The sequence below is a fragment of the Ranitomeya variabilis genome, chromosome 6, assembly GCF_051348905.1.
Source record: "Ranitomeya variabilis isolate aRanVar5 chromosome 6, aRanVar5.hap1, whole genome shotgun sequence".
Taxonomy (NCBI): Eukaryota; Metazoa; Chordata; class Amphibia; order Anura; family Dendrobatidae; genus Ranitomeya; species Ranitomeya variabilis.
Window position 1 is genome coordinate 358,316,709 of NC_135237.1, and position 26,764 is coordinate 358,343,472.

Below are 26,764 nucleotides of genomic sequence, written 5' to 3' on the forward strand. Positions count from 1 at the left end.
TGTAAATAGTAAATCACAGAAATGCAAACATTTCTAGGAGTGCACCAGTATAATTATGTGTTCTTACTTACGAGAAGATTGGGAGCCATTTACCAAAGCATTTAATATGTCAAATGATATTTTCTTAGCTTTAAGTGTGCCAATCATTGAGAAAGTGCAAACTATATGGATAGGAATGATTGTTGGTATGATTTTCCACACTAGTGTGGATGTGCTGTAGGCACACATAAAAGATGAGGTCAACGTCAAATGAGAACTTGTTTGTTTGCCAATGAATTACTGGCATGTATTACAACGCCATGGTCAATAACACGTTTGGTCAATTCATCATCAATCTGTGTCATTGGGCCCTGGAGATACTATTGTGCACTAATGAACTACATGACTGGCACTTATTTACTAGGTCAGGATCACCGAGTTAACAATACACTTATTTTCTTATTGTTTAATTTGATCTTATTAGGTATCCAAATACTTTATTTATATGCAGATATAGTGATAATCTGCAGGTAAATAGCATTTAATTCACGTCTAGCTGGTTTATTGGGGCTGCAGCTACAGGGAGAAAAACAAAATTATATTCTCCCTGCCGTCACTCGCTTCCAGTCATCAGTGTGGTGCGTGGAGCGGTTATAGTCCTGTAATCCCTCCCTGGCTCGTTTATTGGCAATCTTGGCTGCACATTTAAGCATAGTGAGCGGAGACTAACTGCATTGGTCCAATCACTGGAAGCGAGTGGCTGCAGAGAGGATAAAACTTGTTAGACAGAATTTAAAAGCTATTTACTTGCAGATTACCCTTTTATGTGCAAGTAAATAATGTTTCTTAACGTGACAGGATCCCCTTATAGGAATCTGTCAGCAGGTTTTTTGCTATTTAATCTGAGAGTAGCATAATGTAGGGTAAGAGATGATGATTCCAGAGATGTGTAACTTATTAGGCTGTGTTTGGTAGTTTCAATGCAATCATCATTTTATCAGCAGGAGGTTAACGCTACAGGACTACAGCTCATGTGAAGCCAAGTCAGGCTAGTCTATGTAACATCACCCCTACCTGAGTTGCAGCTTGCTCAAATTGCACAGTTTACACAGTAAGCTACCAGTCAGGGGTGTGGGCTGGGTGGTATACAGTTTGAGGCCACGTTCACACGTTCAGTATTTAGTCAGTATTTTACCTCAGTATTTATAAGCCAAAACCAGAAGTGGGTGATAAATACAGAAGTGGTGATGTGTTTCTATTATACTTTTCCTCTGACTGTTCCACTCCTGGTTTTGGCTTACAAATACTGATGTAAAATACTCACTAAATATTGAACGTGTGAACAATCAGTAACTCTTAGATCTGTTACATCTCCACCAAAAAAAACAGGTGTTCCGAGTATATGAAAACTTCACAAAGCAGCACAGTAAGTGATACATCCCTAGGATTAGGCTTTCTTGCCCTGTTATCCTCCTTCCTGATTACATAGCAAAACCCTGCTGACAGATTCCCTTTCAAGGGATTCTGTCAGCATATGGAAGTAGCATTTTGGCTGCATAAATGCTTGTCACTCAACAAAAATGCTATTTTTTTTTATAGATCCGATGTGTCAGCCATAAGAAATCTAGTGTGGAAGCCAGGGTTGTGGAGTCGGTAAGCCAAATCTCCGTCTCCTCAATTTCCCTGACTCCGACTCCCTCATACATGCCTCACTACTGAGAATCAGAAATCTAACTAAGCTACAAAAGTCAACTTTAAAAAAAGCGCAAATAGTTGGATGAAATAGTCGCAAATCACAAAGAAACCAACTGAGAGGTATTCAATTAAAAAAAACTGCTGGAAATGCAATGATGAGTCGGGCCCTTTCGAGTTTAAGGGAATGTGACTTTACCCCAGTAATGCATCACTGGAATAAATCACTTGAGTAAACTGATATTCTTCTGACCAGAAAAAGGTCTGTGAATTTGCCATTTTCTGTATCCCCTACACTTCTGTACAATGGTGGATTTGATGATGATTATAACATTTGCATTAGCTAAGGAAAAAAAAAGAAGACGATAGTATGAGGCAAGTGGTTGACATTTTACAATCTAATCCCTGCGCTGTAGTCATGTACCACGTGGATAATGAGCATGCTGCATATTTCCAAATTCACAGTATGCTCATTTTAAAGAGGACATTTCACCAAATTGTTCATGTTGAACTGCACCCAGGATGTAATAATGGCTGCAGAGCAAAAGTTTTATTTTGTATTTTCAATTTCCTCTCTCCGTTGTGGAGATATTAACTATTTGGCACCTAATGCGTTAAAAAAAAGTTAAGTCCCAGTCGGAGTTATCAGACACTTTTCACTTCTATGTACATGATACTGACCAATTATAAGCAGGCAGAGTCACTCAAAGGAAAGAAGTACATGTCTAACGATTGCTTAGAGCAGGTTCCCCAGCTGTGAAATGTAATGATACAGCCTTGATCTCCTGGTCTAACCTGGTGCACGATTCCTGTATTGTGGGGTGAGGGACAGTGAAGCTGAATTTAGCCGTGTCACATTACAAACCTTTCTATTAGCTGTCCTGATTACTGTATTTACATGCCTGCTGTACTCAAGCAACTTGCACTCACTTTGCAGATAAATTAGGCTGTTACTGTGTCTCACACAGGAGAAACCTGCTTGTTATTGGCTACTCCTATGGAAGACGTAATGAGACTCTGCTTTGATCTAATTGCAGAACTAGTACAAGTTGAGCGCAGCAGTCATATGTGTGATTACTGGCACATCTCTGAACAGGTATTGTGGGGAAAGTGCAGTACAGAAAAGGTGACCGTTAGGAAAGGAGGAGAGCTGAAAGAAGAATTTGTAATGTGACACAGCTAAACTGCCCATCCCCCCACACTGGCGCATGCAGGAGATGAAGGCAGTATCATTACATCTCACATACTAAGGCTACTTTCACACTTCTCCGTCGGTACGGGCCGTCGCAATGCGTCGGGCCGACGTACCGACGGAAGCTGTGAAATAACTGCAAGACGTGGGCAGCGGATGCAGTTTTACAACGCATCCGCTGCCCATTCTGCAGTCCGGGGAGGGGGCGGAGTTTCGGCCGCGCATGCGCAGTCGAAAATGGCGCGACGCACAAAAAAAGTTACATGGAACTTTTTTTGTGCCGACGGTCCGCCAAAACATGACGTGTGGCAATCCGTCGCAATGAATCGCTAATGCAAGTCTATGGAGAAAAAACTAATCCTGCGGGGCAACTTTGCAGGATGCGTTTTTTCTCCAAAACTACGCATTGCGACATCCGCCAGAAGACGCAAGTGTGAAAGTAGCCTAAGAAACTGCTCTAAGCTACTGTGGTGAGTGTTCTTCTTTCCTTTTAGAATTGCTGTCTGCCTATGATTGGTCAGCATCATATACTCGGGAAGAATCTCCAGTGAAAACTGAGAACACCCACTTGGACCTAAAAAAAAATAAACTTATTAGGTGCCAAATACTTTAATTGCTAATATCTCCACAATGGAAAAGAAAAACTAAAAGTTGTAATTCACTCTGCAGCCCCTATTACGTTGTCCATCTAGTTCAGCTTGAAATATTTGATGAAAGATCACCTTTATTAAATCAGTCAAATCCCTAAAATCCATGTTTTCCCTTAACATTCAACAAAATATTTAATAATATATTAAAATGAATATATTATTTAATATATTAAAAGAAAAAAAATGACTGTTACTTGACATCACAAACAAAATATAACAGCACTTTGGGTCTGTATTTCAGTCATTGTTCCACTCTAGTTGAAGTCTTCTGATTATAGTGCAACTATTTCCTAACATAATCGGCATAATGAGGGTTCAGCAACAAAGCAGCCTTCACCTTCTTTATGTAGTCTTTACCTTCTGTATGTAGTTTTCGTACATTACCGGCCAAAGCCTGAAAGTAACTTACCTAATGTCCAAGCAAAGTAATATTTCGGTTTACAAGCCATTGTAGAAATATAGAGGTAAACAAGCTTCCAAAGGAAAGAAGACTCCTCAATGAACTTGTCGTCCAACATATACATAAGTGGGACAGCTTTGGATACAGTTAGGAAGAGAATAAGTGACACCACACAAATCAGGAGTTTGTTAATCACAGCTTTCTGGGGAAAAATGAGCAAAACAGCAACAGTTAACTAAATACAATGTTTAAGAAAGCTGCAATCCTTCGTTTTGATTTTTTATAGCCTTTTTTCAAGAGCCATAACATTTCGATTTTTAAGATAAAAAAGCCATATGAGGCCTTGTTTTTTGCTTTACGAATTATAGTTTTCAATAGCACCATTCACTCCATCATATGATGTCCTCAAAAATGGGGAAAAAAAGCACATTGGATGAAACAGTGATGCAAATTCGTGATTGTTTTTTTGGGGGGTTTTGTTTTTACAGTTTTCATTGTGTGATAAAGGTTATTAATGGTTGTACATCAAGCTGCATGTTACATATACTACTGGAAGCAGCCTGCATGGCACATTATTGCCTGCAGTATCTCCGGGCTTTTCTTCCATCAATCCAAGATACAAAATCCCTCAACCATTAATAACCTCAATAAAAGCATGCCAAGGTGTGGAAGTGCATGTATTTCTGTGCGTGGCGCTCATACCTGAAACTCAACTATACAGAATAAAGTGAGATGTGTTTAAACTGTCATTTCAAGTTTTTTATCATTAGCATGTCTAGCAATCAATTTACCTCTTGGTGTTGCAATTTCAATGTGTGTGTTTAATAATCCTATATGACATTTTTTTCTAATTGAACAGCAGAACGTACTGTTTTTCCAGTTGCCACACCTCCCCAAAGAAGGCATAAAAAGTATTCAAAGGGTTGTTTATAAGCGAAAATCAAACAATAAAAACATCAGCTAGGCCCAACACCAAACAAAAAAAAACAAAACACATGTCCTCACAAAAGTCCATCAACTGAAAAATAAAAATGTTACAGATCTCAGCAAATGGCAATGCAAAGCAAATTTTTTGCTCAAAAAATAAAGGGAACACTTAAACAACAGAAAATAACTCCAAGTAAGTCAAACTTCTGTGAAATCAAACTGTCCACTTAGGAAGCAACACTGATTGACAAACAATTTCACATGCTGTTGTACAAATGGAATAGACAACAGATGGAAATTATTGGCAATTAATACACTCAAAAAAGGAGTGGTTCTGCAGGTGGGGACCACACACCACATCTCAGTACAAATGCTTTCTGGATGATGTTTTGGTCACTTTTGAATGTTGGTTGTGCTATCACACTCATGGTAGCATGAGACGGACTCTACAACCCACACAAGTGGCTCAGGTAGTGCAGCTCATCCAGGATGGTACATCAATGCGAGCTGTGGCAAGAAGGTTTGTTGTGTCTGTCAGTGTAGTGTCAAGAGGCTGGAGGAGGTACCAGGAGACAGGCCAGTACACCGGGAGACATGGAGGGGGCCGTAGGAAGGTAACAACTCAGCAGCAGGACCGCTACCTCAGCCTTTGTGCAAGGAGGAACAGGAGGAGCACTACCAGAGCCCTGCAAAATGACCTCCAGCAGGCCACGAATGTGCATGTGTCTGCACAAACGGTTAGAAACCGACTCCATGAGGATGGTCTGAGTGCCCGACGTCCACAGATGGGTGTTGGCTCACAGCCCAACACCGTGCAGGACGCTTGGCATTTGCCACAGAACACCAGGATTGGCAAATTCGCCACTGGCGTCCTGTGCTCTTCACAGATGAAAGCAGGCTCATACTGAGCACATGTGACAGACGTGACAGTCTGGAGACGCCATGGAGAGCGATCTGCCTGCAACATCCTTCAGCAAGACCGTTTTGGCAGTGGGTCAGTAATGGTGTGGGATGGCATTTCTTTGGAGGGCCACACAGCCCTCCATGTTCTCGCCAGATGTAGCCTGACTGCCATTAGGCACCGAGATGAGATCCCCAGACCCCTTGTGAGACCATATGCTGGTGCGGTTGGCCCTGGGTTCCTCCTAATTCAGGACGAAGCCAGACCTCATGAAGCTGGAGTGTGTCAGCAGTTCCTGCAAGATGAAGGCATTGAAGCTATGGACTGGCCTGCCCGTTCCCCAGACCTGAATCCGATTGAACACATCTGGGACATCATGTCTCGCACCATCCACCAAAGTCACGTTGCACCACAGACTGTCCAGGAGTTGGCGGATGCTTTAGTCCAGGTCTGGGAGGAGATCCTTCAGGAGACCAACCGCCGCCTCAACAGGAGCATGCCCAGGCATTGTAAGGGAGGTCATACAGGCACGTGGAGGCCACACACACTACTGAGCATCATTTCCTTGTCTTGTGGAATTTCCACTGAAGTTGGATCAGCCTGTAACTTCATTTTCCACTTTGATTTTGAGCATCATTCCAACTCCAGACCTCAGTGGGATATTAGTTGTGATTTATGTTGATCATTTTTAGATTATATTGTTCTCAACACACTCCACTATGTAATGAATAAAGATTTACAACTAGAAAATTTCATTCACTGATATCTAGGATGTGGGATTTTAGTGTTCCCTTTATTTTTTTGAGCAGTGTACATTATGATTATTATTTATTATGATAGCGCCATTAATTCCATGGCGCTTTACATGTGAAAAGGGGTATACATAATAAAAAACAAGTACAATAGTAAACAATACAAGTCATGACTGGTACAGGAGGAGAGAGGACCCGGCCTGCGAGGGGTCACAATCTACAAGGGATAGGTGAGGATTAGTGATGAGCGAGTGTGCTCATTACTCCTGTTTTCCGAGCATGTTCAGGTGTTCTCCGAGTATCTTGGGCATGCTCATAGATGATGTTTGAGTCCCCGCAGCTGCATGATTTGCGGCTGCTAGATAGCCTGAACACATGTAGGGATTGCCTGTTTGTTAGGGAATCCCCACATTCAGGCTGTCTAGCAGCTGAAAATCATGCAGCTGCAGGGACACAAACATAATCTACGAGCACGCCCGATACTCAGAGAACACCCGAGCATGCTCGGAAAACCAGAGTAACGAGCACACTCGTCATCACTAGTGAGGATACAATAGGCAAGGGCATAGCTGGTCGTGCAATGGTTTTGTAGATCGGTGGTTACTGCAGGTTGTAGGCTTGTAGGAAGAGGTGAGTCTTCAGGTTCCTTTTGAAGGTTTTCACGGTAGACGAGAGTCTGATATGTTGGGGTAGAGAGTTCCAGAGTAGGGGGATGCACGGGAGAAAGATTGTATGTGATTGTGGGAAGAGGACATAAGAGGGGAGTAGCAAAGGAGATCTTGTGAAGATTGAAGGTTGCGTGCAGGTAAATACCAGGAGACAAGGTCACAGATGTATGGAGGAGACAGGCTGTGGATGGATTTGTATGCCATGGTTAGGGTTTTGAACTGGAGTCTCTGGGTAATAGGGAGCGAGTGAAGGGATTGACAGAGAGGAGAGGCTGGGGAATATCAGGGGGACAGGTGGATTAGTCGGGCAGCAGAGGTTAGGATAGATCGGAGGGGTGCGAGAGTGTTAGAGAGGATGCCATAATGTAGGAGGTTGTAGTAGTCAAGGCAGGAGATGATTAGGGCATGCACTAAAGTTTTTGCAGATTTTAGGTTGAGGAATGTACGGATCCGGGAAATATTTTTGAGTTGAAGTCGGCAGGAAGTGGAAAGGGCCTGGATATGTGGTTTGAAGGAGAGATCAGAGTCAAGGATTACCCCGAGGCAGCGAGCTTGTGGGACTGCGAGAGTGAGCAGCCATTTAATTTAATGGATAGGTCTCTTGGGGAAGTCGAATGAGGTGGGGGAAAGATGATGAATTGTTTTGTCCATGTTAAGTTTTAGAAATCTAGAGGAGAAGAAGGATGAAATAGCGGACATACATTCTTGGATTTTGGTTAGTATGGAGGTGATATCTGGTTCAGAGATGTAGATCTGCTGTGTGTCATCAGCATAGAGATTCTATGAGCTGTCCCAGGCCGAAGGTGTTAATGGAGAAGAGCAGGGGCCCCTAGGACTAAACCTTTTGGGACTCCGACAGATAGGTGGTGAGGTGAGGAGATGGTGTGTGAGTTGGAGACACTGAATATCCGGTCTGTTAGGTATGACGAGATCCAAGATAGGGCCAAGTCAGTGATGCCAAGAGATGAGAGGGTCTGTAGTAAAAGTGAGTGGTCCACTGTGTCAAAGGCAGAGAACAGGTCCAGGAGGAGAAGGACAGAGTAGTGTCACTTGGCTTTGGCAGTCAGTAGGTCATTGGTGACTTTTGTTAGGGCAGTTTCAGTGGAGTGACGCAGTCGGAAACCAGATTGTAAGCGGTTGAAGAGGGAGCAGGAAGAGAGGTCGGAGGACAGTTCAAAATGGACATGTTGTTCCAGTAGTTTTGAGGCATAGGGGAGAAGTGATATGGGGCGAAACCTAAATACAGAGGATGGGTCAAGAGAGGGCTTTTTAAGGATGGGTGTGATTGAGGCATGTTTTAAGCATGAGGGGAAACACCAGTTGTTAGTGATAGGATGAAGAGATGGGTTAGGGTTAGGATGAGGACTGTGGTGAGATTTGGGATGAAGAGGGATGGGATTGGGTCAAGTGCACAGGTGGTGAGATGTGAACTCGAGAATAGGGCAGAAAGTAGGTCTTCTGTAATGGTGGAGTAGCTGGTTTTGGAGGAGGAGGGTTGAGTAGTTAGAAGGAGGGACTCTGGGGGTTGTAGGCCAAAGAATTATCTGATGTTATCAATCTTCTGTTTGAAGAATGAGGCAAAGTCTTCCACTGGGATAAGTGGAAAGGGGGAGGTGTTGGGGACGGAGGAGAGAATTGAAGGTGCTGAATAGCTGTTTAGGGTTGTGAGACAGGGAGGATATGAGAGATGAGAAGTAGCTTTGTTTTTCTGTGGCGAGTGTGGCCTTGAAAGTAGTGAGGGACTGTTAGAATGTGGTGAAGTCCTCATTGAAGTGTGATCTTTTCCATCTCCACTCAACCCTGGAAGCACGCCTCAGTTCTTTGGTCAGGCTGGTGTGCTAGGGTTGTCTGTTGATTTCGTGAGCTTTGGTATGTGTGAGAGGGAAGACCAATTCAAGAGCTGCAGCTATTGTGGCGATATATTTAAACGGCATCGGCATCCGAATTGTGTAGGGAACTTATGTCTGTAAGGAGAAGGGATTGAGAGAGTGAGTGTAGATCGAGGTGTTTGAGATTTCTGCGAGGGTGTGCACACTTTTGGGGTGGGGATTGTGGACCTGGAGTGGAAAGGGAAGAGAATGTGAGTAGGTTGTGGTCAGAAAGAGGTAGAGGTGAGTTAGAGAGGTTAGATAGGCAGCAGAGGTGGGTGAAGATGAGGTCCACTGTGTGGCCATCTTTGTGAGTGGCTGCAGAAGTCCATTGAGCAAGGCCGAAGGAGGAAGTGAGAGATAGAAGTTTAGTGACAGCTGAGTGGGATGTGTCAATGGGTATGTTGAAGTCACCCATGATGACAGTGGGGATGTCAGGTAGCCAGGTGGTGAAGTGGTCGAAGAAGGTGGTGGCTGGCAATAAATGACAGCCAGTTGGAGGCTGGTGGCAGAGTAGATGTACACAGAGTGCACCTCAAAGAAAGGGAGGGTAACAGAGGGTGGAAGTGGGATGTGGATAAAGGAGCAATTATCTGACAGGAGAAAACCAACACCTCCGTCATGCTTGCTGCTGGGGTGGGAGGTGTGGGAAAGGTGGAATCAACCATATGAAAGTGCAGATGGAGAGGCTGTGTCAGAGGGGGTGAGCCAGGTTTCGGTGATAACGAGGAAGGAAAGTTTGTTAGTAATGAAAACATCATGGATGTAGGAAAGTTTGTTGCTGACAGAACAAGCGTTCCATAGAGCTCCTGTTAGTGGGACTGGGAAAGCGGGGGCTGCGTGAATGGGTACAAGGTTAGATAGGTTACATAAATTTGTGATAGATTGTGGATGGAAGGTAGAAAGGACTGTGGGAATGTGGTGAGGAGGACCAGGATTTGGAGAAATATCACCGGCAGTGAGGAGGAGCAGAGAAAGTGATAGGTGGGAGCAGGAGAGGGTATGAGGGGGCTGTCTGTGTTTGGAGACAGAGGATTGTATGTTGAGGAAAAGTTCTAAGGAGGTGACATGGATGGGGTGGATGGAGGGAGAGATAATCAGTTCCTTACTTGGTGTAGGGATTAGGGGGATTAGCAGAAAGTGAAGGATTATAGGGGAGAGAGTGAAAATAAATAGAAACATTGTTTAGGCTACGTTCACATTAGCGTTAAGCTAATGTGCGTCGGGTTTGCGTCGGCGACGCAGCGGCGACGCATGCGTCATGCGCCCCCTATACTTAACATGGGGGACGCATGCGTTTTTTTGTGTTGCGTTGTGCGACACATGCGTCTTTTTTGCCGCAAGCGTCGGACCAAGAAAACGCAGCAAGTTGCATTTTTCTTGCGTCCGATTTTCAGCAAAAACCGACGCATGCGTCGCAAAACGCAGCGTTTTTGCGTGCGTTTTGCCGCGTTTTTGCGTGCGTTGTGCGTTGCGTCGCCGACGCAGCGGCGCACAACGCTAGTGTGAACTTAGCCTTACAGTGACTTTCCAGTTACCTTCAATTACCTTCTGGTTCAATCCTGGATTAATTATTTCATAGCTCCACACACTTATATGATGCACTGGGCAGACTGACATCTTGGCAGACTTATGCTATGCAATATATGTGCTAGAAAGTGCATTCAGGTGTGAAGCATAGGGAAGTGATCTGTGCTCATCTTGGTCAAAAAATTAAGAGTGAGCCAGATGCATATGATCAAGACATACATGCACACACTCATGCATATTTTTTCATATACACAAATATATATATGCACAGTGTATTACAAAAGTGAGTGCACCTCTCACATTTTTGTAAATATTGTATCATATCGCTTCATGGGACAACACTAAAGATGTGACACTTTGATACAATGTAACGTAGTCAGTATACAGCTTGTATAACTGTGTAAATTTGGTGTGTTTTCTAAATAACTCAACATATGACCATTAATGTTTAAATTGCTGGCAACAAAAGTAAGTAGACCCCTAAGTAAAAATGGCCAAAGTCCTAATGTCTAAAGCACACAAAGTATTTTCAGCTTACAATATATTTCTTAATATACAGAAACCAATAGGTTTGCCAGTTAACAATACTTTCATTTTTTTCATAAAATAATCTATGGAAAACTAGAACATGGTATAAATGTAGTGCTTACATTAGGAGAAGGGTCTGTAAATGTAGTAGAGTCTTTTGCTTTGTTTCCTACTAATTTTGATTGTATATGTCGACCTTCAATGAATCCAACATACTCATTGAAATTGCTACATGGCCCAGCCAAGATGCTCATAAAATTGAGATGGTAGCTAATGTACTCCAGAAAAGTTGGTTTTCTCCTGCAAAATTAATCACAGCAGAAATTACAGTAATAGTAGTATTTAGACTGTTCCCCAATATCATTAGCACAAGCTGTGAACTAACAGACAGGCATAACTAGCACATAAAATACAGCTAATCATAAAATCATAATAGATCCATTGTCAGCAATATTATATTGTCTCGCACTATAGATCCTTTACTGGACTGTGCAGATCTAAAACAGTAAATGAATGATTGAAATCCACACCACTATCTATTTATATGTGCATGCAGCACTTTGAAAGACAAGTCCAGCAATACCTTTACTTGGACGGTCCGTTCCCCCTCTACTCAGAAATCAATGTTTAAATTGACATGAAAATTAAACTGAAGAGATGTTTGCAGTTTTGATGCCTCTGCCACTCCAGCTCCACCTCCTCCTGCTTCACTGACAGCTTTTTTGCCTAAAGTCACACAACAAAAATACTATCTACCAAACAGGAGGAGGCGGCACTGAGAAGGGAATAGAGCTGGAGTGACAGAGGTTTCAAATCTACAAATAGTTTTTCTGTCTCACTTCCATATCAATTAAACTGCTGATTTTTCAACAAAGGAGGAATGGACTGGCCATGTAAAAGTATCACACTACATGCACACATAATTTAAAAGGGAATCTGTCAGCATGATTTTGTTCCCCCTTAAACGCTACGCAAGACTTTCCGGTTGTTAATGTTAACACCACGGTAGTTATGAAGTTTTAAAGAGAGGAAAAGGTGGCACTCTCTGTCCCATGAAACACTTAATTGAAAAAAACATTTAAAACATGGATGTAGGAGGGTGCAGGCTCAGCAGAAGGACGACAGCTATTTCGCAAGCAGCGGCGCTTCAACAGATCCAGGCACCATTAGTTATTCTAGCTGCATGTTCACATGAGTGTGGATATTTTTACTATCTACATCAGTGTTCCCAAACTCCAGTCCTCAAGGGCCACCAACAGGTCGTGTTTTCAGGATTTCCTTAGTATGGCCTAGGTGATGGAATTGTTGCCTGTCTAGATGATGGAATTCTCACCTGGGCAATACTGAGGAAATCCTGAAAACATGACCTGTTGGTGGCTCTTGAGGACCAAACTTGGGGAACACTGATCTACATAATCGAATATGAGTTTCCACACACTAATCATTCTGTACAATACAATAGAAAGTGCTTACATTATAGCATCTTTTAGTTGTTGCTTGCTGAGCATGTCTGGGTGTTTGCATATTCCTACAGGGAATATAATACAAAAAAATTAGCTTTTTTTTATTTATCAGATCATTATTTGACCATTTTTAAAAAATCTGCAGTAAATGTAAGGCTGTGTGCACACTGCATTTTTTCCTTGCGGAAATGGGCCAAAAATGCTAATGAATCCTTATGCAAGCTAATTCAATGACAATCCTGAAGTGTTGTGCATGTGGTCAGTAAATTTCCATCAGTATTTGCAGTGCGTTTTTTTTCTGCAGCACGTCAATTCTTTGTGCTTTTCTGCAGCGTTTTTTACTTCAATTGAGTCAGTCAAATCTGCAGCAAAAAAGCAGGTATAAAAATGTATGCGCATTTGCTGAGTTTTTGTTTGCGTTTTTACGGGCTTCCTATGGTGTTTCCCAAGCTGTCATTTGTGCGACAGCGTGGGAAACACCGGCGTGGAGGTTCTTATAGGCGGTAATGTTAACCTCGGTAAGACCGTCGGTAAGAGCACTGCGGGGTCATGCTGTCAGATGCCAGCATTAACTCGTAGCTGTGACGGTGACCCGCAGCAGTGACCTGTGGTAAAAAGCTTACCGCAAGTCAGCAGGCATCAGCTGATGAGACTACTGCTCCCATCAGGCTATGTCTGCTGTCACTGATAACAGTGACAGCAGGTGCCGCAGATGGGAGACAGTCTCAATAGCCGGAGCCTGTGCTCACAGTTAAAAAAAGAAAAAGTAAAATAATTACAAACATATTCAAATAAAAATAAAATAAAAAAACAACATTATACTCACCTAACACCAAATCCCCAATGCCGTCATCTCCTAAAAAAAATGTTAAATAATACACCAACATATACTCACCTGTCCGTCGTAGTCCACGTAATCCTGAGTGTCCCACGGTGATGTCACAGAACAGTGAGATGTGCCTGCTCTATCCAGCCGCCATCGACACACTGACAGGTGGTAATCGATCCCCCAGTGTATCACTGGGCCGCCATCAGAGAGTTCACTGGAATTCATCAGATGATTAGCTCCGATGCTCTCACTTACGGCACCACTGCGTGAGAGCTTTCTCACAGCAGAATTGGCACATCTTATAGATGCGCCTTTTCTAGGGAGGCTGAGAGATTATGTTTTTAGCCTGGGAGGGGCTCAAAATCCATGGCCCTTCCTAGGCTATTAATATCAGCCAGCAGCTGTCTGCCTAGCCGTTGCTGGTTAGATTTTATAGGAGGACCATATGTCAATATTTTTTCTGGCGTCCCCCTGTAAACTAGCCAGTAAAGGCTAAGCAAACAGCTGTGAGCTGATATTAATAGCCTGGGAACCTTTATGGCTATTGGCTTCTTCCCAGAATATTAACATCAGCCCTAAGCCATCGGCTTTCCCTCTGCTGGTTATGAAAATTACGCTGGAGCCCACAAATTTTTTTTTTCTTTTTTTTGAAAATTACGCTGGAGCCCACAAATTTTTTTTTTCTTTTTTTTTTTTTTTTAAATTAACAGTTGCTGTTTGTTTACAGCCTATGTACATCCCTTCTGTTAATGCTCCTACATAGGCTGGTGATAATGTGTGTGTGTGTGTTTACTTATCGGCTTAGCAATGAGGGTGTCGGACTAAAGGCCCCATCTCACTAAGCGATTTACCAACGATCACGACCAGCGATATGACCTGGCCGTGATCGTTGGTAAGTCGTTGTGTGGTCGCTGGGGAGCAGTCACACAGACAGCTCTCTCCAGCGACCAACGATCAGGGGAACGACTTCGGCATCGTTGAAACTGTCTTCAACGATGCCGAAGTCCCCCTGCAGCACCCGGGTAACCAGGGTAAACATCGGGTTACTAAGCACAGGGCCGCGCTTAGTAACCCGATGTTTACCCTGGTTACCAAAAAAAACAAACAGTACATACTCGCCTTTCGGTGTCCAGGTCCCTCGCCGTCTGCTTCCTGCTCTGACTGAGCCGCCGTACAGTGAGAGCAGAGCGCAGCGGTGACGTCACTGCTGTGCTCTCACTTCTCACTGTACGGCCGGGAGTCAGTGAGAGCAGGAAGCAGACGGCGAGGGACCTGACGGACATCAGAAGGCGAGTATGTACTGTTTGTTTGTTTTTACATTTACGCTGGTAACCAGGGTAAACATCGGGTTACTAAGCGCGGCCCTGCGCTTAGTAACCCGATGTTTACCCTGGTTACCAGTGAAGACATCGCTGGATCGGTGTCACACACACCGATTCAGCGATGTCAGCGGGGCCTCAACGACCAAAAAAAGGTCCAGGCCATTCCGACACGACCAGCGATCTCACAGCAGGGGCCTGATCGCTGGTACGTGTCACACATAGCGAGATCGCTATGGAGGTCGCTGTTGCGTCACAAAACTTGTGACTCAGCAGCGATCTCGCTAGCGATCTCGCTATGTGAGACGGGGCCTTAAGGGTACCGTCTCACAGTGGCACTTTGGTCGCTACGACGGCACGATCCGTGACGTTCCAGCGATATAGTTACGATCTCGCAGTGTCTGACACGCTACTGCGATCAGGGACCCCGCTGAGAATCGTACGTCGTAGCAGATCGTTTGAAACTTTATTTCGTCGCTGGATCACCCGCTGACATCGCTGCATCGGCGTGTGTGACGCCGATGCAGCGATGTCTTCACTGGTAACCAGGGTAAATATCGGGTTACTAAGCGCAGGGCCGCGCTTAGTAACCCGATGTTTACCCTGGTTACCATTGTAAATGTAAAAAAAAAAAAAACACTACAATCTTACATTCCGGTGCCTGTCACGTCCCCGGGCGTCCGCTTCCCTGCACTCCTCCTGCATCCTGTGTCAGCGCCGGCCGGCCGTACATCAGAGCACAGCGGTGACGTCACCGCTGCTTTACGGCCGCGCTTACACAGGATGCAGGAGGAGTGCAGGGAAGCGGACGCCGGGGGACGTGACAGACATCAGAAGGTGAGTATGTAGTGTTTTTTTACCCTGGTTACCAGTGAAGACATCGCTGGATCGGTGTCACACACACCGATCCAGCGATGACAGCGGGTGATCCAGCGACGAAATAAGGTGCTGGCCTTCTAGCTCCGACCAACGATATCACAGCAGGATCCTGATCGCTGCTGCGTGTCAAACACAACGATATCGCTATCCAGGACGCTGCAACGTCACGGATCGCTATCGTTATCGTTGTTAAGTTGTTCAGTGTGAAGGTACCTTTAGTGTCAATGACAGCTGCCTACACCAAGCCCTAATCCCATTAACCTGATGCAACTGCATCAGCATGAAAAGGTGGTGTTGAACCAAGAAATTACATCACAAATTTTTTTAAACATCTTTATTAAGATAAAAAAAAACTTCATTACTGTACAAAAACGCATGCAAAAAACGCATACAAAACCGCATGAGGTTTGCCAATCCAAATTCCTGTCTTTTCTCTGGTCTCTGACAGGCAGCTGCATTCATTACATTAAGCTGGTAAAACCCACTCTTCTCACCTCTCAATGTTTTACATTTAAAATTACTTTAATAAATGATAATTTGTAAAATAGTTTGATCTGCAATGTACTCTCTAAATCAAAATAGGTTTCCCATATTTCTACTAGACAGCAGAAGAATTATTTATATGGAGCAGCAACCAAACTGATGAAAATTATCCTACATACATACATACAGGTGCGTCTCACAAAATTAGAATATCATCAAAAAGTTAATTTATTTCAGTTCTTCAACACAAAAAGTGAAACTCATTATATAGAGTCATAATGAACAGAGTGATCTATTTCAAGTGTTTATTTCTGCTAATGTTGATGATTATGGCTTACAGCCAATGAAAACCCAAAAGTCATTATCTCAGTAAATTAACAAAAAACACCTGCAAAAGGATTCATACGCATTTAAAAATGGTCTCTTAGACTATTTCAGAAGGCTCCACAATCATGGGAAAGACTGTTGACTTGACAGAAGCCCTGAAGGCAGTCATTGACACAATCCACAAGGAGGGTAAGCCAAAAAAGGTCATTGCTAATAAAAAAAAAAAAAGCTGGCTGTTCACAGAGTGCTGTATCCAAGCACAATAATTTAAAAGTTGAGTGGAAGGAAAAAGTGTGCTAGAAAAAGGTGCACGAGCAATCAGGATAACCGCAGCCTTAAAAGGATTGTTACAAAAAGGCCATTCAAAAAAATGTGGGAGATTCACAAGGAGTGGACTGCTGCTGGAGTCACTGCTTCAAGAGCCACCACACACAGACGTATCCAGGACATGGGCTACAAGTATCACATTCCTTGTTTCAAGCCACTCATGACCAATAGGCAACTCCAGAAGGATCTTACCTGGGCCTAGGAGAAAAAGAACTGGACTGTTGCTCAGTGGTCCAAGGTGTTCTTTTCAGATGAAAGTAAATTTGGCATTTCATTTGGTCCCAGAGTCTGGAGGAAGACTGGAGAGGCACACAATCCAAGCTACTTGAGGTCTAGTGTGAAGTTTCCACGATCAGTGATGGTTTGGGGAGCCATGTCATCTGCTAGTATACGTCCACTGTGTTTTATCAAGACCAAAGTCAGCGCAGCCATCTACCAGGAAATTTTAGAGCACTTCAGGCTTCCCTCTGCCGACAAGCTTTTCGGAGATGTAAATTTCATTCTCCAGCAGGACTTGGCACCTGTCCACACTGCCAAAAGTACCAATACCTGGTTTAAAAACAACAGTATTACTGTGCTTGATTGGCCAGCAAACTCAGCTGACCTTAACCCCATACAGAATCTATAGGGTATTGTCAAGAGAAAGATGAGACACCAGACCCAACAATGCAGATGAGCTGAAGGCTGCTATCAAAGCAACCTGGGCTTCCATAACACCTCAGCAGCACCACAGGCTGATCGCCTCCATGCCATGCCGCATTGATGCAGTAATTGATGCAAAAGGAATCCCAACCAAGTATTGAGTGCATTTACTGAACATACATTTCAGTAGGCCAACATTTTGGATTTTAAGATAATTTTTCAATCTGTTATAAAGTATTCTAATTTACTGAGATAATGACTTTTGGGTTTTCATTGGCTGTAAGCGATAATCATCAACATTAACAGAAATAAACACTTGAAATAATCACTCTGTAATGACTCTATATATGAGTTTCACTTTTTGTATTAAAGAACTGAAACAAATTAACTTTTTGATGATATTCTAATTTTGTGAGAAATACCTGCATTACATTTGTATCAACCATTTACAAATCACTACAGTTTATGTCTAAAGAGTCAAATGTGACATTTTCTCCACCGGTCCTCAAGCTAAAATGTTAAAGACTTATAATAAACTATAATTTTAAGTATTAATAGTGGGGCCAATTCATCACAGCTTTCATGCCACAAAAGTTGAGTAAAAGCTTTGAAAAGTTGCAAATTAGGAGTTGTACAAACAATCTGCAACTTTTGGGGTTTTCAAGCCACTTTGAATCAGCTCCGCCAAAATTTGCAGGGCTAGGGCTGAGCCGGGACTGGCATGGTCATGCCTGCCCATCTCATTTAGGAAAAGTGGCAGCATTTTTTACTCAAGAAATGTTACTCCAGTCCCTGAAGTCGTACGCCTCTTAATGAATTCATTGCTTCTTTTACTCTATCAAGACTAGAGTCGAGCGAGAATGCAGCAATGTTGCATTATACTATACTATACTGCTGTATCTACAAAGAGTCAAATTGGGAGAAATAGAGAGAAAGGAGATTGACTCTGTGCTTTACTGCCATTACAGTTCTTTGATTCCAGATTATTCGTATCACAGCAGCCAGACACTCGTAGTCACTAATATATTTTACATCTTAAAAGGAGTCTGTCTGCACAAAATGACTGTTCAAACCAAGTACGGCACTATGGCTACTTTCACACTAGCGTTGTTGGCTGTATGTCGCAATGCGTAGTTTAGGAGAAAAAACGCATCCTGCAAAGTTGTCTGCAGGATGTGTTTTTTCACCATAGACTAACATTAGCGACGCATTGCGACATATGGCCACACGTCGCAACCGTCGTGCGACGGTTGCGTCGTGTTTTGGCGGACCATCGGCACAAAAAAAGTTGCATGTAACTTTGTTTGCGCGCCGTGTCCGCCATTTTCGACCACGCATGCGCGGCCGAAACTCCGCCCCCTCCTCCCCGGACATTACAATGGGGCAGCGGAAGCGTCGTAAAACTGCTTCCGCTGCCCACGTCGGGCATTATTTTCACAACGCGCGTCGGCACGTCGGGCCGACGCTAGTGTGAAAGCAGCCTTCCTTTAACCCCTTCACCCTCCACCCTTTTTCGTTTTTGGCTTTCTGTTTTTTGCTCTCCTTCCCAGAGCCATAACATTTTTATTTTCGGTCAATATGGCTTGTTTTTTGTTGGACGAGTTGTCCTTTTGAAAAAACACCATTGGTTTTACCATGTCATGTACTCGAAAACGGGAAAAACAATTCCAAGTGAGGTGAAATTGCAAAAAAAGTGCAATTCCACAACTGTTTTTTGTGGGATTTTTTTTTACAATGTTCACCAAATGCTAAAACTGACCTGCCATTATGATTCTCCAGGTCATTAAGTTTATAAATACCAAACATGTATAGATTGTTTTTAATTTAAATAGTGAAAAAAAAATCCAAAGTTTGTTAAAAAATGCGTCATTTTCCGAGACCCATAGAGTCTTCAGTTTTCGTGATCTGTGGTTGGGTGAGGGCTTATTTTTTGCATGCCAAGCTGACGCTCTTAATGATACCATTTTGGTGTTGATTCAATCTTTTGATCCCCTGTTATTGCATTTCAATGTAATGCTGCAGCGGCCAAAAAAACCATAATTATGGCGCTTTGACTTTTTTTCCGCTACGCCATTAACTGATCGGATTAATTCCTTTTAGAATTTGATAGATTTGGCGATTCTTAACGTGGTGATACCAAATATGTGTATTTTTTTATTGTTTTATTTTGAATGGGGCGAAAGGGGGATGATTTGAACTTTAATTTAGGGGGTTTTTTTATATTTTTAAAAACTTTTTTTTTTTTTTTTTTACTTTTTACATGCTTCAATAGTCTCCATGGGAGACTAGAAGCTGCAGTTGTCCGATCACCTCTGCTACACACAGGCGAAGATCAGATCACCTGTGTGTAGCAGAAATGCTCCCTTGCTAGGAACACCGACGGCTGGGCGGTGCTCATAGCAATCCGGCAATGACAAACAAAGGGGTCTCATGCAGACCCCGGGTTGTCATGCCAACCCATCAGCGACCCACGGTCATGTGACACGGGTGCCAATGAGCGGTATTAGTGACACGCTTCTGGCGCGATCACATTAAATGCTGCTGTCAGATATACATCCCAAGTTATAATAGTGGAAAAACCCCATTAAAATACAATCTTTTACCAATCACACTCTAAAGTGATTTAACAGTTTTCCATATAGTTTCACACTAATATTACTGTTACATTCAGTCAGACGTTGCTTAATTTCCTATTGCAGTCACCAGTCATGAACATTGAGAAATTAAGTACCCTGAAACATTGAAGAAATCTGAAACGAGGTCACAACTCTTCATGTGACTATAAATCAGCTTCCCATTGAGAAGATACCAACCAGTCGAAGTGCACTGCAGCCAGAGTATGTGTCTTTCCAGCAAAGCTCATCGCTTCAGTCATTGATCAGTAATTGTAAAGAGAGCTGCCAGCAGCTGATTTTGATGATTTGCATGCCAAAGTGCATTCAGAGTGGCAGAAAATCCCTCTTACAACAATTCATAACCTCATTGTTAGCACACCTAGGTGTGTAAGCATGTGTATTTCTATTGCAGTTAGCATCTATACGATAATTATGGGAGATATATTTTCGGTGTCGTAGTGAAGGTACGAAAATAATTTACTCATATCACAGTAAGGCCATTCTAACACCATCAACTTAATATTATCAGATGGATGATGATATCCATGCCATGTTTCATCTCTACAGAAAAGTAATATTGTGATAGGAGACATGAAGACAATTTCTCAAGCCTGGGACTTCCAGGGGCGAAGATATCCTGAAAGTTGGGGATCTCATAAACTTCTAAAAAGACCTAGCAATTCCCACAACCAGCCCTCATATGAGGTCACCAAGGTATGTGAACGTAACCTTGCCCTAATAACAATCAGAGTTTGGGTTTTGGCCTTTTGTCAGTTCTGAATAGTACAGCTTGCGGTGGTTCAGTCAGTTTACCTAAGAAGTAGCTCCCTCCGCTAAGCTCTTAGCCATTTCTGTGACACAGGTTTAGTACTTTTCTTCTGCTATCCATTTTATTCTATGTGATTGTATATACTGTATTGTTTTGTTCCAATTTTTTATCATCTTTTCTTTACATATTTTTATAAACACTGCCTACCTTTAAATATATAACATTTAATAGCTCTGTTCATCTTGCTCTGTAAATCGAAACCCTGAAGCCAAACGCTACCTGTGACGGGTGTCCAATTGGCTTGTATAAATGATTGTTTGATTCCTTTTGTTGTTGTAGAGTTGGCAGTGATTTTATTGGGGTGTGTAGGAATCGGAGGTGTATAGACCATGCACTTACTGGGAGTTCTCCAATAACCGACCCCAATAACCGGCTCTATTGTCCCTCTCCCTTGTGAGCCCCAGTGTGCCTAAATCACGTTTAGCATCCACGTGCTTGTCACTTCTGTAGTGATGAGAGCCAGCTTAAGTTATAGGGTGCAAGTCTCCAGAAGTACAAGCTAGGCATAATGTATAGGCACTAATGTACTACGCTGGCAGATTTGCAATTTTCACTCGCCAACATCCACTGCTGCTTATGTGTAAGGATTACAGACTTTCCTTTGTGCCTGTACGCCCTGATCCAAGATGGAGTCATGTATCTCGCCCTGTCATGGAACTTCCTGTCTGTCCTGATTATTTAAGTCCGGGTCATGTGTTCTCCTGTGCCTGAGTATTTTGTGCTGTTGGCTCCTGAGCTTCTGCCTGTTGCTGGTGAACGTCCTGCTTCTGCTGCTCATTACTCGGTGGTCTGCCTCGCCACATTCAGCTGCCTTCCATCTTCTGTGTGCTCCTGGATCCTGACCGGGGTAGTCTTTTCCCAGTGTTGTGCCTCCTTGCACAACCACACCAGGTGAGCAAGATTCAAGTTGTACTTTTCTCACCAAGAAAGATATACTCATCTGCTACGCTTAGATAGCACTCTCCCTCTTTTTCCCTCATCCTCTCTTTCCCAAGACTTCATTCTCACAACGCACCATCTGCGAATTACTGAACTTCCACAAACAAATGCTGTGCGCATGTGTGATCAAGTTTTTGCTGGACTTCCTCGTTTAAGTACTGTGTGCATTCCCTCTACACTTTTGCTGGATTCCCATGTTTAACCCCTTCATGACCCAGCCTATTTTGGCCTTAATGACCTTGCCGTTTTTTGCAATTCTGACCAGTGTCCCTTTATGAGGTAATAACTCAGGAACGCTTCAACGGATCCTTGCGGTTCTGAGATTGTTTTTTCGTGACATATTGGGCTTCATGTTAGTGGTAAATTTAGGTCGATAATTTCTGAGTTTATTTGTGAAAAAAATGGAAATTTGGTGAAAATTTTGAAAATTTTGCAATTTTCACATTTTGAATTTTTATTCTGTTAAACCAGAGAGTTATGTGACACAAAATAGTTAATAAATAACATTTCCCACATGTCTACTTTACATCAGCACAATTTTGGAAACAAATTTTTTTTTGCTAGGAAGTTATAAGGGTTAAAATTTGACCAGTGATTTCTCATTTTTACAACAAAATTTACAAAACCATTTTTTTTAGGGACCACCTCACATTTGAAGTCAGTTTGAGGGTTCTATATGGCTGAAAATACCCCAAAGTGACACCATTCTAAAAACTGCACCCCTCAAGGTGCTCAAAACCACATTCAAGAAGTTTATTAACCCTTCAGGTGTTTCACAGCAGCAGAAGCAACATGGAAGTAAAAAATGAACATTTAACTTTTTAGTCACAAAAATTATCTTTTAGCAACAATTTTTTATTTTCCCAAGGGTAAAAGGAGAAACTGGACCACGGACGTTGTTGTCCAATTTGTCCTGAGTACGCTAATACCTCATATGTGGGGGTAAACCACTGTTTGGGCGCACGGCAGGGCTCGGAAGGGAAGGAGCGCCATTTGACTTTTTGAATGAAAAATTGGCTCCAATCTTTAGCGGACACCATGTCGCGTTTGGAGAGCCCCCGTGTGCCTAAACATTGGAGCTCCCCCACAAGTGACCCCATTTTGGAAACTAGACCCCCCAAGGAACTTATCTAGAAGCAGAGTGAGCACTTTAAACCCCCAGGTGCTTCACAAATTAATCCGTAAAAATGAAAAAGTACTTTTTTTTCACACAAAATTTTTTTTAGCCTCAATTTTTTCATTTTCGCATGGGCAACAGGATAAAATGGATCCTAAAATTTGTTGGGCAATTTCTCCTGAGTACGCCGATACCTCATATGTGGGGGTAAACCACTGTTTGGGTGCACGGCAAGGCTCGGAAGGGAAGGCGCGCCATTTGACTTTTTGAAAGGAAAATTAGCTCCAATCGTTAGTGGACACCATGTCGCGTTTGGAGAGCCCCTGTGTGCCTAAACATTGGAGCTCCCCTACAAGTGACCCCATTTTGGAAACTAGACCCCCCAAGGAACTAATCTAGATGCATAGTGAGCACTTAAAACCCCCAGGTGCTTCACAGAAGTTTATAACGCAGAGCCATGAAAATAAAAAAATATTTTTCTTTCCTCAAAAATGATTTTTAGCCCGGAGTTTTTTATTTTCCCAAGGATAATAGGAGAAATTGGACCCCAAATGTTGTTGTCCAGTTTGTCCTGAGTACGATGATACCCCATATGTGGGGGTAAACCACTGTTTGGGCGCACCGCAGGGCTCGGAAGGGAAGGCACGCCATTTGGCTTTTTGAATGGAAAATTAGCTTCAATCATTAGCGGACACCATGTCGCGTTTGGAGAGCCCCTGTGTGCCTAAACATTGGAGCTCCCGCACAAGTGACCCCATTTTGGAAACTAGACCCCCCAAGGAACTAATCTAGATGCATAGTGAGCACTTAAAACCCCCAGGTGCTTCACAGAAGTTTATAACGCAGAGCCATGAAAATAAAAAAATATTTTTCTTTCCTCAAAAATGATTTTTTAACCCACAATTTTTTATTTTCCCAAGGGTAACAGGAGAAATTGGACCCCAAAAGTTGTTGTGCAGTTTCTCCTGAGTACGCTGATACCCCATATGTGGGGGTAAACCACTGTTTTGGCACACGTCGGGGATCGGAAGGGAAGTAGTGACGTTTTGAAATGCAGACTTTAATGGAATGCTCTGCGGGCGTCACGTTGCGTTTGCAGAGCCCCTGATGTGCCTAAACAGTAGGAACTCCCCACAATTGACCCCACTTTGGAAACTAGACCCCCAAGGGAACTTATCTAGATGTGTGGTGAGCACTTTGAACCCCCAAGTGCTTCACACAAGTTTATAACGCAGAGCCGTGAAAATAATAAATGTGTTTTCTTTCCTCAAAAATATTTTTTTAGCCCAGAATTTTTTAATTTTCCCAAGGGTAACAGGAAAAATTTGACCCCAAAAGTTGTTGTCCAGTTTCTCCTGAGTACGCTGATACCCCATATGTGGGGGTAAACCACTGTTTGGGCACATGCCGGGGCTCGGAAGGGAAGTAGTGACGATTTGGAATGCAGACTTTGATATAATGGTCTGCGGGAATCATGTTACGTTTGCAGAGCCCCTGATGTGCCTAAACAGTAGAAACCCCCCACAAGTGACCCCATTTTGGAAACTAGACCCCCCAAGGAACTTATCTAGATGTGCGGTGAGCACGTTCAACCCCCAAGTGCTTCACAGAAGTTTACAACGCAGAGCCGTGAAAATTAAAAATCATTTTTCGGTCCTCAAAAAAGATGTTTTAGCAAGCAATTTTTTTTTCACAAGGGTAGCAGGAGAAATTGGACCCCAATATTTGTTGCCCAGTTTGTTGTGAGTATGCTGGTACCCCATATGTGGGGGTAAACCACTGTTTGGGCGCACGTCAGGGCTTGGAAGGGAAGTAGTGACATTTGAAATGCAGACTTTGATGGAATGGTCTGCGGGCGTCACGTTGCATTTGCAGAGCCCCTGATGTGCCTAAACAGTAGAAACACCCCACAAGTGACCCCATTTTGGAAACTAGACCCCAAAAGGATCTTATCTAGATGTGTGGTGAGCACTTTCAACCCCCAAGTGCTTCACATAAGTTTATAATGTAGAGCCATGAAAATAAAAAATAATTGTTCTTTCCTCAAAAATTATGTTTTAGCAAGTAATTTTTTATTTTTGCAAGGGTAACAGGAGAAATTGGACCCCAATAGTTGTTGCCCAGTTTGTCCTGAGTACGCTGGTATCCCATATGTGGGGGTAAACCACTGTTTGGGCGCACGTCGGGGCTTGGAAGGGAGGGCGCACCATTTGACTTTTTGAACGCAAGATTGGCTGGAATCAATGGTGGCGCCATGTTGCGTTTGGAGACCCCTGATGTGCCTAAACAGTGGAAACCCCTCAATTCTAACTTCAACACTAACCCCAACACACCCCTAACCCTAATCCCAACTGTAGCCATAACCCTAATCACAACCCTAACCCCAACACACCCCTAACCACAACCCTAACCCCAACACACCCGTAACCCTAAATCCAACCCTAACCCTAATCCTAACCCTAATCCCAACCCTACCCACAACTGTAACCCCAACACAACCCTAACCCTATCCTTAACCCTAACCACAAGCCTAATCTTAACCCTATTTTCAACCCTAGCCCTAATTCCAACCCTAAGGGTACCGTCTCACATAACGATTTACCAACGATCACGACCAGCGATACGACCTGGCCGTGATCGTTGGAAAGTCGTTGTGTGGTCGCTGGGGAGCTGTCACACTGACCGCTCTCCAGCGACCAACGATGCCAAGGTCCCGGGTAACCAGGGTAAACATCGGGTTACTAAGCGCAGGGCCGCGCTTAGTAACCCGATGTTTACCGTGGTTACCAGCGTAAAAGTAAAAAACAAACAAACCGTACATACTCACATTTCGGTGTCCTTCAGGTCCCTTGCCGTCTGCTTCCCGCTCTGACTGAGTGCCGCCGTACAGTGAGAGCAGAGCGCAGCGGTGACGTGCTCTGCTCTCACTGTACGGCCGGCGCTCAGTCACGGTTTGTTTTTTTTTACTTTTACGCTGGTAACCACGGTAAACATCGGGTTACTAAGCGCGGCCCTGCACTTAGTAACCCGATGTTTACCCTGGTTACAAGCGAACGCATCGCTGGATCGCTGTCACAACGATCCAGCGATGACAGCGGGAGATCCAGCGACGAAAGAAAGTTCCAAACGATCTGCTACGACGTACGATTCTCAGCAGGGTCCCTGATCGCTGCTGCGTGTCAGACACAGCGATATCGTATGGATATCGCTGGAACGTCACGGATCGTACCGTCGTAGCGATCAAAGTGCCACTGTGAGACGGTACCCTAACTAATTCCAACCCTAACCCTAAGGCTATGTGCCCACTTTGCGGATTCGTGTGAGATTTTTCCGCACCATTTTTGAAAAATCCGCAGGTAAAAGGCACTGCGTTTTACCTGCGGATTTACAGCGGATTTCCAGTGTTTTTTTGTGCGGATTTCACCTGCGGATTCCTATTGAGGAACAGGTGTAAAACGCTGCGGAATCCGCACAAAATTGACATGCTGCGGAAAATACAACACAGCGTTTCCGCACGGTATTTTCCGCACCATGGGCACAGCGGATTTGGTTTTCCATAGGTGTACATGGTACTGTAAACCTGATGGAAAACTGCTACGAATTCGCAGCGGCCAATCCGCTGCGGATCCGCGGCCAATCCGCTGCGGATCCGCTGCGGATCCACGGCCAATCCGCTGCGGATCCGCGGCCAATCCGCTGCGGATCCGTGGCCAATCCGCTGCGGATCCGCGGCAATCCGCTGCGGATTCGCAGCCAAATCCGCACTGTGTGCACATGCCCTAACCCTACCCCTAACCCTAACCCTAATTCTAACCCTAATTCTAACCCTAGTTCTAACCCTAACCCTAGTAGAAAAAAAAAAAAAAATTGTTATTTATTTTTTATTATTGTCCCTATGGGGGTGATAA

The 26,764-nt window shown here is 43.5% G+C and overlaps 1 protein-coding gene across 3 annotated transcripts in view; it reads right to left on the minus strand.

Moving 5' to 3' along the window:
• MBOAT1 (membrane bound glycerophospholipid O-acyltransferase 1) overlaps positions 1-26,764 on the minus strand; it is a 143,879-nt gene that overhangs the window by 23,326 nt on the left and 93,789 nt on the right. For all 3 annotated transcript variants that reach the window (XM_077269957.1, XM_077269958.1, XM_077269956.1), the window contains exons 6-8: positions 12,561-12,615; positions 11,210-11,387; positions 3,923-4,115 (exon numbers count right to left, since the gene is read on the minus strand). In XM_077269957.1, the coding sequence (XP_077126072.1) occupies positions 3,923-4,115; positions 11,210-11,387; positions 12,561-12,615 (426 nt within the window). The remainder of the gene's footprint in view (positions 1-3,922; positions 4,116-11,209; positions 11,388-12,560; positions 12,616-26,764) is intronic.